The following is a 16,603-nucleotide window of genomic DNA, read 5'->3' as shown; positions in this document are numbered from 1 at the left end:
TGAAAGTACAAAAATAGAGACATATACTTTGAAAGTCTTGACAGTAAAATCCACTGAAACAATGGGCTCAGCACAGCAGGAAAGACCTCAGCCATAGAAAGAAAGAGACAGGATTAGAACAGCACAACCCTCCAAACACCCTTCAGTCTTGGAGGGGCCCAGTGCCATTAGCTATCCCTCTCGCAGCAAGAAATCCCAGGGGTGAGGATCAATAATATTTCCTCACAGAAAGGAGCCTCGGGGGGTAAGGTCATAAATATTCCCCCTCATGGACTGGGAACTGGGGTTCTACACCCAAGAACATATCCCTGGACACACACAAAAAGAGCAGGAAGTCCTGAGAGTTAATACTAGTATTTTGTTTTCCCTGCAGCAGGGAGTCCCAAGGGTTTATACTAACAATACTCCCCCAGGGAATTGTAGGAGGTAACCGTTGCATGGAGGGAGCCCCAGAAGATTTATTTGGGCGTACATATTTGACACCATCCCTCCCTCCCCCCATGGCTCTCCTACTCGATCACCCCCATTGGTCTAGCTAGCATTACTTCTAGTTATTATACAAGCACTTGTTAAATAGAAAAAAAAGGAAAAGGAAAGCATTTGGACAAAAGTTCTCTCCTTCCTCGGGTCAGACGTTGGAGTAGATCTGGTCGGTCCCAGAGGTGGGCTGCCAGTTGCCCAGGTTCCCATAAAGTCCAGTCAGCTCACCGGCTGATACATTTTCATAATCTTCAGCCACCGCCATGGATTCGTAGGCCTTGGTGCTCAGATCCTAAAAAGAAAAAAGAGAAAGGAAGAGTTTTAGTCCATTCGAAGCACATGGCTTCCCCTAAAGAAGCCTGGGAACTGTGGTTTACCCTTCTCACGGGGCTACAATTCCCAGCACCTGTAACAAACTACCTGATATGAACCTAACCCGGACCCTTGGATCGCCTTTGCAGGCCCTTCTCCTGTTCCCCTGTCTGAGGGAGGCTCAGAGGGCGGTGACAAGGAAAAGGGGCCTTTTTAGTTGTGGCTCCCCATTTGTGGAATGCGTTTCCCCCAGTGAGGGCCACCTGGTGTCTTTGTTGACATATGTTTTGGCACCAAGTAAAAACTTATTTCCCCGCCTAACTGTCCAGGCTTTCGATAGACTAAGATGGGCGCTGTTTTGTTACACGTGTGTTGCCCAGGCTTCCTGTGGTAGGGTTGTTTTGATCTGTTTTCATGGTGTGATGGTCTCAAATTAATAATAATAATAATAATAATAATAATAATAATAATAATACGATTGCTTTGGAGAAGCTGTATGTTGTCAGTGGCAGACCTACACTTGTGGGGGCCCTGAACTGCCATGGGGGCCCCTTCGCAACCAGCAACAAAGTCTGGGTAACCTGTATTATCATCATCAGTGGGGTTGTTCCACATCAGATCACCAAACCTTTACAACATCTGCACTACTGACTCTCAGACTTCGGGATTGTTGAAATATATACAAGTCATCTCCTTTAACAAGATAGCTCAGTTGGTAGAGCATGAGACTCTTAATCTCAGAGTTGTGGGTTTGAACCCCACATCAGTCATTGCAGAGGGGTCAGACTGGACCCCTTCCAACTCTAAAGGTGAGATAAAGGACCCCTGGACAGTTAAGTCCAGTCAAAGGCGACTATGGGGTTGCAGCACTCATCTCACTTTGAGGCTGAGGGGAGCCAGTGTTTGTCCACAGACAGCTTTCATGTGGCCAGCATGACTAAACAGCTTCTGGCACAACGGAACACTGTGATAGAAACCAGAGCGCACGGAAATGTCCCGCCACAGCTGTACCTATTTATCTACTTGCACTGGTGTGCTTTCAAACTGCTAGGTTGGCAGGAGCTGGGACAGAGCAATGGGAGCTCACCCCATGGCAGGGATTCGAACTGCCAACCTTCCGATTGGCAAGCCCAAGAGACTCAGTGGTTTAGACCGCAGCGCCACCTGCATCCCTAACTCTACAGTTCTATGATTCTATGAAATAATAATAATCAATTTGAGTCATGCAACTCATATGGGGTCTCATAGTTTTTAAGCAATGTGACAAAAGCAAGTTCTGGGGCTCCTCCAGGATTAGGAGCTCAAAGCTTAAGTTTCATTATAGATTATAGAATTGGAAGGGGCCATGTGGATCTTTTCATCCAATGCACTGCAATGAAGGAATATGCAGCTGTCCCACACAGGGAGCGAACCAGCAACCTTAGCATTATCAGCCCCACACTCTAACCCAGTGTTTTTAAACCACTGTTCCTGGTGTGCCGTGTTGCCTGGTGTGCCGTGGGAAAAATTGAAAAATTTGAAAGATTCGAAAGATTAAAAAAAAAAATGTCAAATTTTCGTCCACTAGGCGGGCGCCGGACTGTGTCCACCCTATTTTCCATCCGTCCTGGCTGGGGATCCTGGGTGAGGCGGTCCGCTCTCATCCGATTCCCCATAGAGAGCAGCGGGGCTCTGACATCTCCCTCTCCGCACACAGTGCGGAGACGGAGCTGTCATCCGCCGGCTCAGCGGATCGATCCCCGCTGAGCAGAGAACGGTCCGCAACGTTTTTGTTTGCCATTAAAGAAAAAAATATTAAACATTTTCTAATGGTGGTGTGCCTCGTGATTTTTTTCATGAAACAAGTGTGCCTTTGCCCAAAAAAGGTTGAAAAACACTGCTCTAACCAACTGAGCTATCAGGGCTGAGCTAGTTTCACAGTAGATCCGCCCCTGAGTATTGTACTGCCCTGAGCCTTCCCCTACATTGTCAGCAGCTGGGCTCCCTCCTCCCTTCGACTTGCTGTACATGTTGAACTGTTCCTCTTTCTTCTTCGACTTGGTGGGCTTCTCTACTTTGAGCGATGTCTTCTGCTCTCCATTTTCATCCGTGACATACAGCGTAGGATCCTCCTGCTCCTCGTCTTCCTCTTGCTTCTGCCCCTTTTTTCTAGTGGCAGAAAGGGAGGAGGGAAAAGAAAGCTGTGATGTTATAAGTGGGTGTAGGGATAAGGTTGTCAACCGATAGCGGTGGGGGAATCTAGCACCGTTCCTGGAAGATCGATGCAGGTGAAGCTTCTCCAGCCGTGGGGATCAACTGCTCATGTCTGCAGATCAGGCTTCTCTGAAAGGAGCAGGTGCGTCAGCCCGTAAAAAAAATTGGCAACCCTCCACGGTATCGGAGACAGGGGAGAGGGTGGGGGAAGAGGGCACATAAGCCGGTTTTTGCTAAATAATGAAAGCCAGCATCTACTTGCTAACAGTGCTGTGGATGAATCCAGCTGCTCACCTGCTCTTTGTCACCTTGTAGATAACCGTTCCCAGCAGGGAGAAGAAGAGGAGGCCCCCAACGGCACCCCCAGAGGCCATGAGCAGGAGGGTGGTGTCCCCTGCAAAAAGAGACAGTGAAACCTGGCGGCTGTCCTTTGCAAAGAGGCTGTCCACATGCAGATGAGATGCAAGGTCCCTTTTAGCAGATTGGCAGAAATCCAGGTGGTACCTTCTCCATGACAGCTTCACCTGTTGGATGCTAGAAAGGTCAGCACCAGCTCCTAGTATCCTTGGCCATCAGCCAAGCCCCCCAAGTCACTGGTGGTGCCTGCCTTCGGTCCTTAATCCCTTTTTGGTCCAGAATTCCAAAACGTGTCCGATGGCTTGATTTAGCCATCCTTTTAATTTCCCACAATTCCTCTGGCTTACTGCCACTCTGAGGCATTGTGGGGAATAAAATGAGTGTCTAGACCAGGGGCAGTCAACCTTTTTATACCTACCGCTCACTAATGCATCTTTCTTGATGGTAAAATTTCCTCACCGCCCAGCAGTGCTTGATGGAAGGATTCAGCTTGTGCCATGGAACCGCCTACTGCCCACCTAGAATCCTGAAACGCCCACTAGTGGGCGGTAGGGACCAGGCTGACAACCTCTGGTCTAGACCTAGAGCACGGAGCACCGCCATTTCAGAAGTGCAGGGGTTGGGTGAGGGTGGGGAAAACCCTGGATCTTGACCGTGGCATGGGGAAAGGGTTTTATAACCCTCCTCTGATATGGATTATTCCCCACACCCCCAGCCTCTGTGTCTCCCGTTTAGTAAATCAAACAGCTTGGAAGAAAGGCCCAAACCCATCACATGTAGTTCAACCCTTACATGTGGTGAATCTACTTAATTCGCACATCTTGGAACCATGTACTGTAACCCTTCCAAAATTTGCACTCTTCTGACTTTTGCAATGTAGTACAAGTAATGTGAGTAAAACTGCATATACTAGTTAAGAGCGGGAAATGCATTGTATGAGGGGAATTTGCTTTCAAAAATGTGCACACTGGGAGAGATTCATACTAATTCACACTGATGTATCCTCATACCAACTTTTTTAATATAATTGTGAACTGATGTGGAGAACTGCATATTGGAAAAACAAGAAACTGAGAGAAACCCAAAGTGACAGATTTGTCCCCATGTCTCATGGAGATAATTTGTTTTGCATGCAGAAGATCCCAGGCTCAGCCGGCATCTCCATATAGTGCTGAGAGCTGCTGCCAGCCAGAGCTGACAATATTGAGCCAGATGGACCAATGGTCTCACTTGGTTTAAGGCAGCTTCCTATGTTCCCAGATACCTCTTATTAGCACTTAGACCTTACTTACCTGCCTGGATGGTGGGCAGTGTGATTTGGCTTGGCCCGTGTTGGTTGGTAGCTGTGCAAGACACGTTGGTGAGGCTGGAGGTGGGGCCTGTCAATATCCCAATGATGGCCTGTCCCCAGGAGACTGAGGCTGCCTGCAGCTCAGAGCTGTTGAACTCCCCAGGAACGGTACGGTTTGGTAGGCGCCACTCGATTTCGGGTAAGGGGTTTCCCTCGGCTATGCAGTAACACGTTACTATTTCTCCAGTCCGTGACAGGGTGCAGTTTCCTTGAGGCAGGATCACTGGCTTGTCTGCAAGGATGGCAGAGGGATATTTTAAAAACTAGAACAACCAGACATCACAGTATGTGTTCCCATGGTCCAAGCTGCTACACTTCCGAAAGCTTAAAAGGTTTTTAAATGTGCACTTAATGCAGCCTTGCAAATAAGTACTAGCCTGCAAGAGGTTTTTTTACCAGTTTACGGAGGCTAGTAGAGCAGGGAAGAAGACAGAGACGTGAAGGGCTGAAAAAGTGGGTGGGGAAATAGTTTCCCCCATTCCCCTGTCCTGTCATTCAAATCTCTAAACAGAGATTGAATATACCACACACCACACATTTAATGCACACAACTTTCCCCCCAAGAATCTTGGGAACTGCAGTTAGGGATGCTGGGAACTGTAGCCCTGTGAGGGGTAAACTATAGTTCTCAGGATCCTTGGGGGAAGTCACATGCTTTAAACTGGAGCGCCCCCCCCCCCCACAATGTTGGGCGCATCTCAGCGTCTTCTTAACATGCATTATTGGGTTGTGCCTGGTGGGCAGAAATTCATCCGGCAAAGCTTTCCCAGGCATGGAGATGCCATAACAGCAGCAACAACAAAAATCACCCACTGCGTTTTTACAAAAGCATAGGAGCTCCAGGCGAAGAAAAAGGTGGCAACTTGACATAGTAAACATGAACTTGGTGTGACTTTGCCACTAAGCCCTAAGTAGGCCACAGATAAATACGTTGATATTGAAACAAGAAATCAAAGCCTCTTCTTACACTCCACGTTGAGGTAGGTGGGCGGCGAGTCTTCCCCCATCCCGACATCATTCTCTGCAACACAGTGGTATGGCCCCGAGTCCCTGCGCACATCTGCCAGGGTCACCTCTGGCCCAACACCTGCTGCCCGCAGTGGTGCTTTGCGAGGCCCGAAGAACCACCGGTAACTGACAGCCGGGGGGTTGCTCTGGCTGCTGCATCGAAGGGTGACACTGTCTCCTTCTTTCAGGTTGGGGTTCCCCACTACGGAGACGACAGCATTTTTGGGAGAATCTGGAAGAGTCCGTCAGAGTAGGGCAGAGGTCAATGGAAACCCATTTTTGCTGCTAAGGCTGCACACTCCATCCTACACCTCACCTTTTTTTTAATAATAATATTTATTGAGTTTTAACAAAAAAAAAGGGGGGGGGTTTACAAAACAGTAAAGAAGAACACCAGAAAATACAAAATCCAAAATTAAACATAGAAAGAAAAAATAAAAAATAAAAATCCCTCTTTCTAATATCTTACCACTCATTAACTTGTTTTCATGACTTCCTCACACCTCCCTTTTTTGTATTCCATTTAAAAATTTGTTCAGCAAATCCATACCCTCTTGATTTACCCTTAATTGTTTATCCTCACATATTATAATTTCATATTTTCATCTAATATCAATCCATTCTTGCATAATCTTAGTTTGCCTTATTGCTAGAACCACTTCGTTTCATTCCAACGTCATTAACATTCAATAATTTTACAGTATTTCTGTAAATAGATTTTAAATTTCTTCCAATCTTCTTCCACCGACTCTTCTCCCTGGTCTCGGATTCTGCCACATCCTACACCTCACCTATTGATCCCAACGCCTCCGTCTGCACCTGCTGAATTTCTACCTGTTTTCTAGGAATTAAAGGTGCAGGCTCACACAAAAAGGGGGATAACACCATATGGTTGCAACGGGTGACGGGGGCCACATCCGCACCATGTATTGAAAGCACACAGCTTTCCCCAAAGAATCATGGGCTGCTAGGAATTGTAGCACTGTGATGCTATAGGTCTCAGGATTGTTTGGAGGGGAGCCATGGGCTTTAAACTCACGGTGGGGGGCGGTGCTAAATTGTGCTATAAACATCTTGTTTCTATGCTTCAAGTGGGTTTAGAAAATTATTGTTCAAACCCCCGCCACCCTTTCCCAGACTTTCCTAAAGTGCAGGAAGCTTTTCACCTTAGACTAAAAAACTTGCCCACTTTTATTTATAAAGTTAGCAAGTAACTAGTCCTCATGGTAGCTGGAGGAAACCGTCTTAACAATTTAAAATCAGAGCCGACTTTCAAGGGCAGAGCATCCATTGCTTTGAAGTGAAGGGGGCCTTCTGACCGAATTTCCACCCACAGTACTGTGTCCAGACACTCACATTTAACCTGCAGGTAGATTCCATTGCTAGACTGTTGCTGGTTTGGGAAGGTGGCTGTGCACTGCAGGTATTTGCCATGATCTTTGTGCGAAGGGATGTAGCTGAGCCCCGATTCCGTCCGCCAGGAACCCCCAGCAAGACGTTCCTGGACTGTGGCAGCCTTGCCTCCCACAAGGTTCCAGGTCAGAGTAGGTGGAGCCAAGGGGCAGGTGTGCAGGGTTGAACAGGTGATCAGGGTGCGGTCGCCTTCGGTCAGTAAGCCTGGGTCACTCATCTCCAGTTGCGATGGAGTGTCTGCAAGCAAAAAGGCTACAAATCATCCCGAGGACCACATTCCATTGTGAGAAATCTTTCAGGGGGCACATGCCAGCGGTGGGCGGGGCCAGGCCAGAGGCAAAAGTGGACAGAGCATTCCTCTCCCACACCCTTCTCAAATTTCCATCCAGGCACACAAGAGGCATGGTCAGAGTTCAAAGACGTATTCCAGCCAGGCAAAATCTTTCAAGGAGGGTGGGAAGAAAGGGCAGCGAGGGGTGTGGCCTGAGGATGGGGTGTGGCCTGGGAAGAGTCCTAAGGACCAGAAAGAGATGGCAGGGAGGCCGAATTTGGGGACTGAACATGAGATTCCTCCATGAACAAGCGAGAGACCAGGATGCAGCAGAGATGGGAAGGCAAGGAGGCCAGGAAGGCGGGCCGAGAGTGATGGGAAGGGGGTCTTCCGGGAGGAGCGATAGTCACATGAAGCAGGGAGGGGGGAGGCAGAGCTCCCACCTAATCCTCCCCACAGAAAGGGGGTGTCGAGACCCATGGGTCATGTGACATGGGCAAGGAGAGGTTGGGGGGTCCTGGCCAGGTAGGGGGGGTGGAGATTGGGTCAGGTGGCCTGAGATGGGGCAGCTTGTAAAGTGAGGCTCCTATTTCAGGGTGGGGGTGACCGAGGGGAGCTTGCCTCTTAGCAAAGTGGGGGGGCATTGGAGGGGAGCCCACATGGGGAGAGGCAGGAGCCTTTGGGGGGGTCGAGTTTGGAAGGAAGTTCTGAGGGCGGGAGGGGGGAGGAAGAGGCTCAGGATGGAAACGAGAGGTTCTTGTTTTGGTTTTTACTATGCATTTTGTGTTTGTATGTTGTGAACCTTCCTAAGACCTGCGGGTATAGGGCGGTATGCAAGTTTAAATCACCACCGTCATTAAATCATCATCACTACTCCCCGGCCTGGATGCACGGGTCCACCTCACCTGCTACGTCCACCCGGACTGTGACGTCGTAGAAGCGGTGTTTAACCGAATCGGGGTTGATCCAGACATAGTAGCTCATGGCATCCTCGCTGCGAACGGGGTTGATGCTAAGGGTGCAGTTGCCCATCTCAAGGTCTCCCAGCACCTCTGTCCGCCCTTGGTACTCCGACAGGACGCTGCCTTGGCTTTTGCTGTTGTAGATTTCAGGGTACCCTCTCGATCGGTACTGGTACCAAGCCACGCTGAACTTGCCGCCCCAGGAATCGCGGGAACCCGGGAAGGTGAACGAGCAGGGAATGACCACGCAGGAGCCCTTCAGGGCTTGGATGGAGCTAGGCAGCATGGACGTCCAGGCATCAGACACAGGGCTGTAAAACAGAACTGGAGGAAAAGGTGCGGGGAGCAGGGAGAGAGTCTCTCAGCGGGTCTTTAAGTGGTTGTGGAATACTCAAGAGTACACACCACCAGTATCACTTTTCTTAGAAGGAAAGCATTGCTAAAGACCCAGTTCTATATTGTGTGACATGGACTTCCTGATAAGACCTGCTAGCAACCAGGAACCTACCTAGGAGACATGCCAGTGGGAGACCTTTGCCGGAGAGTCTCATGTTGTGAAGCACCTCTGGGTTCGCAGCCCTGAGAGAGGCTCAGGGCTGGGGGAATGGGAAATCCGTCTCTTCTCCGTCATGCACAGCGAAGCCCGCGGGTGAGTTGGAAGAAGGAAAAGCTGGAGGAAATTAAGGAGAAGTCAAGAAAATCAGGTGTGCGCCAACTTTGATTCTCCATGGGAGCCAGCGTGGTGTAGTGGTTAGAGTGTTGAATTAGGACCTGGCAGACCAGGGGATGGAAGCCCCTTCAGAGCTCTCTGTCCCTCTTTGGTCTGCCGCTAGCTGGGCTAGTAACTTCTTCCCAGGCTAGTAACTCTAGTGAGCTTATTTGCAAGGCATGACCAAGGAACAGATTTGTTAAATGTTCTGGATTTTCTGAATTGCTGCCAGGATGTTCAGACTGAGAGCTGTGTGTGTAAAGAAGCGTAAAGAGGCAGCTGGTCTTTAATGGACGTCCAGGATTTCACAAACCTTTGAAATACACAGTTGGACTCATACTTTGGCCTCTTTCTTTGGCCAAATTTACATGGCCTTTCCCTATTTTTTCTCCTGGCACGATGTGTCGTCCTGCACCAAACACACGTCTCAGCTGTCTTACAATGCAATCCAAGCCGTGTCTGCTCAGAAGTAGGGCTGAAGGAGAAATTCAACCCAGTTTGCCTTCACAGGGGAACCTACATAATGCACAGTTCCCAAAACAATATGCAAACTGAAGCAGCCGTCCTTCGAAATCTGCCCTTTGAATTTTGCAATGCAGTTCTCCATCAAAGTATTGCATACAAAGATGCATATACTGGGGTAAAGGGTGCAAAAAGATACAAACAGTAGCAAAAATAGCATACAAAATTACAGAAAACCGCTTTGCAGAAATATGCATAATAAGTGAAAATTGCACACGAAAAAGGTTAATATTAGGAAAAATTCGCACTAAAATGCGGGCAAATCCTCACGATAATTTTTAAAAATGAAGGTTCCCGGCTAATGAGGAAATGCAGGAAATTGGATTTAAAAGTGGGCAAATTAGAAACTGGGAAAAACCAAAATGGACAGATTTGACCATCCCTACTCATAAGTAGGGACGCGGGTGGCGCTGTGGGTAAAACCTCAGTGCCGAGGACTTGCCAATCGTATGATCGGCGGCTCGAATCCCCGTGGCGGGGTGAGCTCCCGTCGTCCAGTCCCAGCTCCTGCCCACCTAGCAGTTCGAAAGCACCCCTAAGTGCAAGTAGATAAATAGGTACCCCTTTATAGCAGGAAGGTAAACGGCGTTTCCATGCGCTGTGCTGGTCTGGCTCGCCAGAGCAGCTTCGTCACGCTGGCCACGTGACCCGGAAGTGTCTTCGGACAGCGCTGGCTCCCGGCATCTTAAGCGAGATGAGCACGCAACCCCAGAGTTGGTCACAACTAGCCTGTACAGGCAGGGGTACCTTTACCTTACTCATAAGTAAGTCCTATTAACTTCAATGGGGCTTACTCCCAGCCTTAGCTGGATATCCCAGAGGTGGAAAAGGCACAAAGAAGGGCAGTCAAAATGATCAGTTCTTTTATGACTGAAATATTACAATTGTTGGGGCTTTTTAATTTAGAGAAAAAAGTGAGGAATGGGGGAGCTTGGTAGAAGTGTATCAAACTATGCTTGATGTAGAGAAAGCAGACGGAACAAAGATTTTCTCCCTCCCTCATAATGCTAGAAGCTGCAGGCATCCAATTAAACAGAATGGTAGGAGATTCAGGGCAAGAGAACTGCAACAGAGCATCTCTGCCTTGCAAGGACTCAGACTGTTTTCATGCAAAAACAGAAGCTCTAGCACTGCCCTATGACCCTCACAAAGTAAGATTTAACCGCCAGTCGAATCAACTTTTGTATGTGGATTGGTGAGGTGGGGCAGCATCTAATCCTTTGCCTCAGGCAGCATAATATTTTGGGCTGCCCCTAACCACGAGGGGTGAAGCTCCATGTTGCTGGATTCCTGCCCATCTCAAGGCTGTTGAAAGCCCATCCAAAAACCCCAGTTAAAGGGTCCCCTTTAACGTCCTTGCTGCAACGTGAAGATGTCGAAACACCAGGCTCCTGGCAAAAGTCTCCAAGGCCTGGAGAAACTGGGATAAAGGGCCTTGCAAGAGACTAAAATAGCGCAAGAAAGCACACCCCGCTGGGCTCCCTCCCTCGCCAGGAATTGCAAATTGATGGAAAGCAAAAGCTGACTATGGCAAATGTGTTGTGCAATGGGGCACTTTGACTCCCATCATTGCAGAATGCACAAAAAAGGATACATTTCCTACAAAAGAGACACAAAACTTTTGATTCCTGAATATCCTAAAGCATGGGTAGGCAAATTAAGGCCCAGGGGCCAGATCCGGCCCAATCGCCTTCTCAATCCGGCCCGCGGACAGTCCAGGAATCAGCATGTTTTTACATGAGTAGAATGTGTCCTTTTATTTAAAATGCATCTCTGGGTTGTTTGTGGGCCTGCCTGGTGTTTTTACATGAGTAGAATGTGTGTTTTTTATTTAAAATGCATCTCTGGGTTATTTGTGGGGCATAGGAATTTGTTCATTATTATTTTTCCAAAATATAGTCCGGCCCCCCACAAGGTTTGAGGGACAGTGGACTGGCCCCCTGCTGAAAAAGTTTGCTGACCCCTGTTAAAGCTATCCAATATTAGAAGCTATTAAAGCCAGCCGTATATATATATTTTTAATCACAGGTTTTTATGGGCATTTCTTTTCTACATATTGTTTCCTCCTTCTTTGTATTCTTGCCCTCGCTTCCCTGTTCCCCACTCCCAATATTTGTACATTTCTAAAAGTAAGCACAGCTTTTTTCTTTTTCTTTTTAGCAGGGGGGATACAGCTTATACCAAGTAAGCACATCTTGGGTGGGTGAGTATAGAAGTGTTTGTTCTGCGGTGCTTCCTCAATGTTACTACTGTCTGGAGCGGCACTCACTATAGCAGAACAACACCCCACCCCCCTGCACACACAAACCAGAATATTTGTAGGGCAAAAAGTTGCAGTATTTCAGCAGGATGTTATGGAGAATTGGAATCAAAGCAGTATGCCGACCACAAACAGTTATTGAATGCAGGACTTTTACACCCTTATGCCATCAATACATGTGGACTCTGGGCACGTTACTACCTTAAAATTCAGCGCCACGTTCAGACCCTCCAAGTGTCCCTATTTTCTAGGGGTGTCCCTGATTTAGAGAAGCCATCCTGGTTTCTGATTTGATCCTGGAATGTCCCACTTTTCCTTAGGATGTCCCTATTTTCATTGGAGAAATGGTGGAGGGTATGGAGTTATCTAGTTAGCTAGTGATGTATGGAAGTGAGAGCTGGACCATAAAGAAGGCTGATCACCGAAGAATTGATGTTTTCGAATTATGGTGCTGGAGGAGACTCTTGAGAGTCCCATGGACTGCAAGAAGATCAAACCTATCCATTCTTAAGGAAATCAGCCCTGAGTGCTCACTGGAAGGACAGATCCTGAAGCTGAGGCTCCAATACTTTGGCCACCTCATGAGAAGAGAAGACTCCCTGGAAAAGACCCTGATGTTGGGAAAGATGGAGGGCACAAGGAGAAGGGGACGACAGAGGGCGAGATGGTTGGACAGTGTTCTCGAAGCTACCAGCATGGGTTTGACCAAACTGCGGGAGGCAGTGGAAGACAGGAGTGCCTGGTGTGCTCTGGTCCATGGGGTCATGAAGAGTCGGACATGACTAAATGATTAAACAACAACAACAACAACAACAACATGGAGTTATCTGACCCCCGAGCTGTCTGAAAGCAATCCTGTATTAGGGAAGTTTTTTTAAAAATGTTTAATGTTTTATTATGTTTTTATATATGCTGGAAGCCGCCCAGAGCGGCTGGGGCAACCCAGTAAGATGTGTGGGGTATAAATAGTACAATTATCATGATGGAAAGCGACGTCCCTATTTTCATTGGAGAAATGTTGGAGGGTATGCACATTCACGACACAATGATACCACTTTAAACAGTCAAGGCTTCTCCCCCAAAGAATTCTGGGACCTGTAGTTTGTTAAGGGTGATGAGAGTTGTGACCAGTCCCCCATTCCTCTCACGGAGCTACAATTCACAGAGCAGTTTAACAACCGATGCCTCTTTTTTCAGCGTACTCTGGAAACTGTACATCTGGAAAGAGAACGGGATGTGTGCGTCTGTTAACAACTCTCAGCCCCTTTCACAAACTACAGCTCCCAGAATTCTTTGGGGGAATGCCATGACTGTTCAAAGTTGTCTCATATTGCTTTAGAGCAGGCATCCCCAACCTGCAGCCCTCCAGATGTTTTGGCCTACAACTCCCATGATCCCTAGCTAACAGGGATGATGGGAATTGTAGTCCAAAACATCCGGAAGGCCGAAGGTTGGGGATGCCTGCTTTAGAGGCATGGTGTGAATCGGACTCACATTTACCAACTTTGGCACAATGTTTTCCCATAATATTTTGTTCTATAGCAGGAGTCAGCAAACTTTTTCAGCAGGGGGCTGGTCCACTGTCCCTCAGACCTTGTGTGGGGCCTGACTATATTTTTTGTGGGGGAAATGAACGAATTCCTGTGCCCCACAAATAACCTAGAGATGCATTTTAAATAAAAGCACACATTCTACTCATGTAAAAACACGCTGATTCCAGGACCATCCATGGGCCGGATTTAGAAGGCAAGTGGGCCGGATCCAACCCCCGGGCCTTAGTTTGCCTACCCATGTTCTATAGGGAGGGGAAACATTCTTTTTATCGATTCGGATTGGAACTGGCTTTGGGTGAAATGCATCGAAATGCAGTATTTCGGACAGGATAGATGCTGGCTGTGTGTGCACCACTTCCTAAGCGAGTGGTGGGAACACACTGGGTGCAGCGAGAGCCACCTCAAACCCCAAGCCACCTCTGGATAGAACAGGTTTGCTCTGGAGTTCATCCACAGGCTCACTGGGATGCAGCAGGCACACACAGAGAGAGACACACAGAGGCGCGTGAGCCAGCGAGTGCTTGGCCCCTGAAGGTGCTGGCAGGCTGCCAAGTCCCAGCTCCCAGCCTCTGTTGCGAGCACCAGAACCTCAAACGCCAGGCAGTCACCTCTAGCACGGCTCAGTTAATTGTTGCCTGCAGCTGAGCACCCCCCAATCCTTTGAGATAGCCCACTCCCCTCCACAGAAAAAAACACACACAAACCAAACAGCAGCTGCCCGCTCCTCTCTGCTTGCTGCCAAGTGACAGACATCTGCCCCCTCCCCTCGCTCAGGCCTGCAGCCCACCACAGAGGCAGGGCTCTGTGTCATCGGCAGCATCACCACCAAGAGCGCACAATGTTCTAGCGATGCACGGAGAGGTGGCCTCGGGGCGATCTAGCTGCTGTCCACACCGATTTGAAGCCGCTGCCTCCCACCCCCCTCCCCTCCCTTGCTTGCACCCCGCCGGCTAAATAGTGCTTAATTTCTAAAGCAAAAGAGGGGGTGGGGAAGAGGCAGTTGCAAAGCTACGCCTTCCCATCTGAAAAAAGAGGCTGCCCTGATGAGTGGAGGCTGTCCATGACTCATTGAGGGCGCTGCACATGTTGTGTGTTCTCTCCCTTCCTAAGCGAAGTCCACCGCTTGTGGCACTCGCATTCTCCAACCCCATCTACATACAGACCGGGAGCCGCTAGCTGTGGCTTCCCAAAGGACACGCGCTGAGTGGGGGCGAGGTTGCCAACTGACCGGCCTGGCCTATTGTTGCTGTGCTTTTCACGGCAATTTGATGGCCCGCAGACTGTCTCGCCAGAGTGGTGCATGCTTTAGTTATCTCCCGCTTTGATTACTCCAATACGCTCTACGCGGGGCTACCTTTGAAAGTGAGCCGGAAGCTACAATTAATCCAGAATGCGGCAGCTAGACTGGTGAGTGGGAGTGGCCGTCGAGACCATATAACACCAGTTCTGAAAGACCTACATTGGCTCCCAGAATGTTTCCAAGCACAATTCAAAGTCTTGGTCGTGACCTTTAAAGCCCTAAACGCCCTCGGCCCAGTATACCTGAAGGAGCGTCTCCACCCCCTTGTTCAGCTGAGGTCCAGCTCCGAGGCCCTTCTGGCAGTTCCCTCACTGTGAGAAGTGAGGTTACAGGGAACCAGGCAGAAGGCCTTCTTGGTAGTGGTGCCACCCTGTGGAACACCCTCCCATCAGATATCAAGGAAATAAACAACTCTCTGACTTTTGGAAGACATCTGAAGGCAGCCCTGTTTAGGGAAGTTTTTAATGTTTGACGTTTTATCATGCTTTTAATATTCTGTTGGGAGCCGTTCAGAGTGGCTGGGGAAACCCAGCCAGATGGGTGGGGTATAAATTATTATTATTATTATTATTATTATTATTATTATTATTATTATTCGAACTTCCTTGACCCAGGGCAGCTAGTGGCGCAATGGGTTAGTGTGTGTGGCTATTAACCACCCAGTGGGCAGGATTCTTGGATTCCATGGGGTTAGGCTAGATGACCCCCAAGGTTATCTCAAACTCAACAATTTATTCCTCTTTTTTTAACCATCTCCTGCTACTGTCTGCAGATTATCCTGTTCAAAGGCAAAGGGGAAAGAGCTGGGCAGGGAGGTTGGCATCCCTAACACTCTATGCATGAACTCATGTCCAGAATAGGCATACACACCTAAGGATCACATGTTCTGAATTTTAAATTGCTGTCACCCACCATGGTGAAGAGCAGGTAATAAATTCCAATATAATAATAATTAATATGTTGAGCTGCATGCGGGTTGCAAGCTCATCTTACGCAGTGTGTGCTTTCTGGATAAAAAATGGGCAAAGTGCAAAGTAGCCATAGGGGAGGGGATACTCTGTACATTCTCAGGAGCACCCTGTACTTTAGTATCCTCCCTTGTTCCAGGGATGGGTACGATTCAGTTTAAATCTTGCCACTGAGCTACAACTCCCTACAAACAATCCTTTATTCATTCTACAAAACCTAGATGCCGCTTGGTTGTAAACAGAACCTCTCGGAGGTTTAGAAAAACAAACATGAGCATTGTCGATAAAAGACAAATGCTAAAAACGGATATTTTGAAAACTGGAAACATAATTAAAATCAACAATAAGCTAATACAAAATACAAAATTAAAATGCATGCCAGCACCCTACATGTCTGGAAACAAAAATGCTTCAAGCAGGGGCCAAAACGAGTGCAGGGAAGGCAATGTCAATAGGCAGAGCGTTCCGAAATGTAGGTGCTGCTATGCTATAAGGTTGCTTTTTTTGCCAACGCAGAGGAAATACAATGTGGCACCTGTAAGAGGACCAGTCCCACAGACTGAAGCAGCCCTCGGGTAACCTGGTCCCAAGCTGTTAAGGTCTTTATATACCAAGGGTAACACCCTGAACTTGGTTGGGTATCAAATGGACAGCCAGTGTTCTGCGTGCCCCTTTCTTTATCCATCTCTGCTTGTTTCTTACTCCTGTCCATTCTCCTGCCCTTGATGTGTGCTGGCATTCTAGCCTCAGCCATTTCCTGCACCCCGCCTTGCATGTGCGTAGGCCCTTTGTGAACAAGAGGCTCATGCAGAGGCTTCTCCCTTGGGATCAAAGCGGCCAGCTCGGTGGCAGGTTTGATCCCCAGGTAAGGCTGGGAAAAAAGATCCTGTCTGAGATCCCGGAGAGCTGCTGCTAGTCAAATACTGAGAGATGGACCAAGCTGC

At 48.3% G+C, this 16,603-nt stretch overlaps 1 protein-coding gene across 4 annotated transcripts in view; it reads right to left on the bottom strand.

The window, feature by feature from the left end:
• Window positions 1-16,603, bottom strand: part of LOC307221518 (B-cell receptor CD22-like) — a 32,137-nt gene continuing 15,534 nt past the window's right edge. For 3 of the 4 annotated variants that reach the window (XM_079986088.1, XM_079986089.1, XM_079986087.1), the window contains exons 2-9: window positions 8,856-9,017; window positions 8,291-8,671; window positions 7,058-7,351; window positions 5,661-5,933; window positions 4,635-4,925; window positions 3,280-3,379; window positions 2,757-2,940; window positions 1-772 (exon numbers count right to left, since the gene is read on the bottom strand). In XM_079986088.1, the coding sequence (XP_079842214.1) occupies window positions 629-772; window positions 2,757-2,940; window positions 3,280-3,379; window positions 4,635-4,925; window positions 5,661-5,933; window positions 7,058-7,351; window positions 8,291-8,671; window positions 8,856-8,898 (1,710 nt within the window). In that variant the 5' untranslated portion in view covers window positions 8,899-9,017 and the 3' untranslated portion in view covers window positions 1-628. The remainder of the gene's footprint in view (window positions 773-2,756; window positions 2,941-3,279; window positions 3,380-4,634; window positions 4,926-5,660; window positions 5,934-7,057; window positions 7,352-8,290; window positions 8,672-8,855; window positions 9,018-16,603) is intronic. The other variant, XM_079986090.1, reaches the window with a different exon arrangement.

This window comes from Podarcis cretensis (assembly GCF_951804945.1).
Source record: "Podarcis cretensis genome assembly, chromosome: 8".
In the NCBI taxonomy this organism is placed as follows: Eukaryota; Metazoa; Chordata; class Lepidosauria; order Squamata; family Lacertidae; genus Podarcis; species Podarcis cretensis.
Note: the sequence above shows the minus strand (reverse complement) of the source record. Positions and strands in the feature narration are given on the sequence as shown.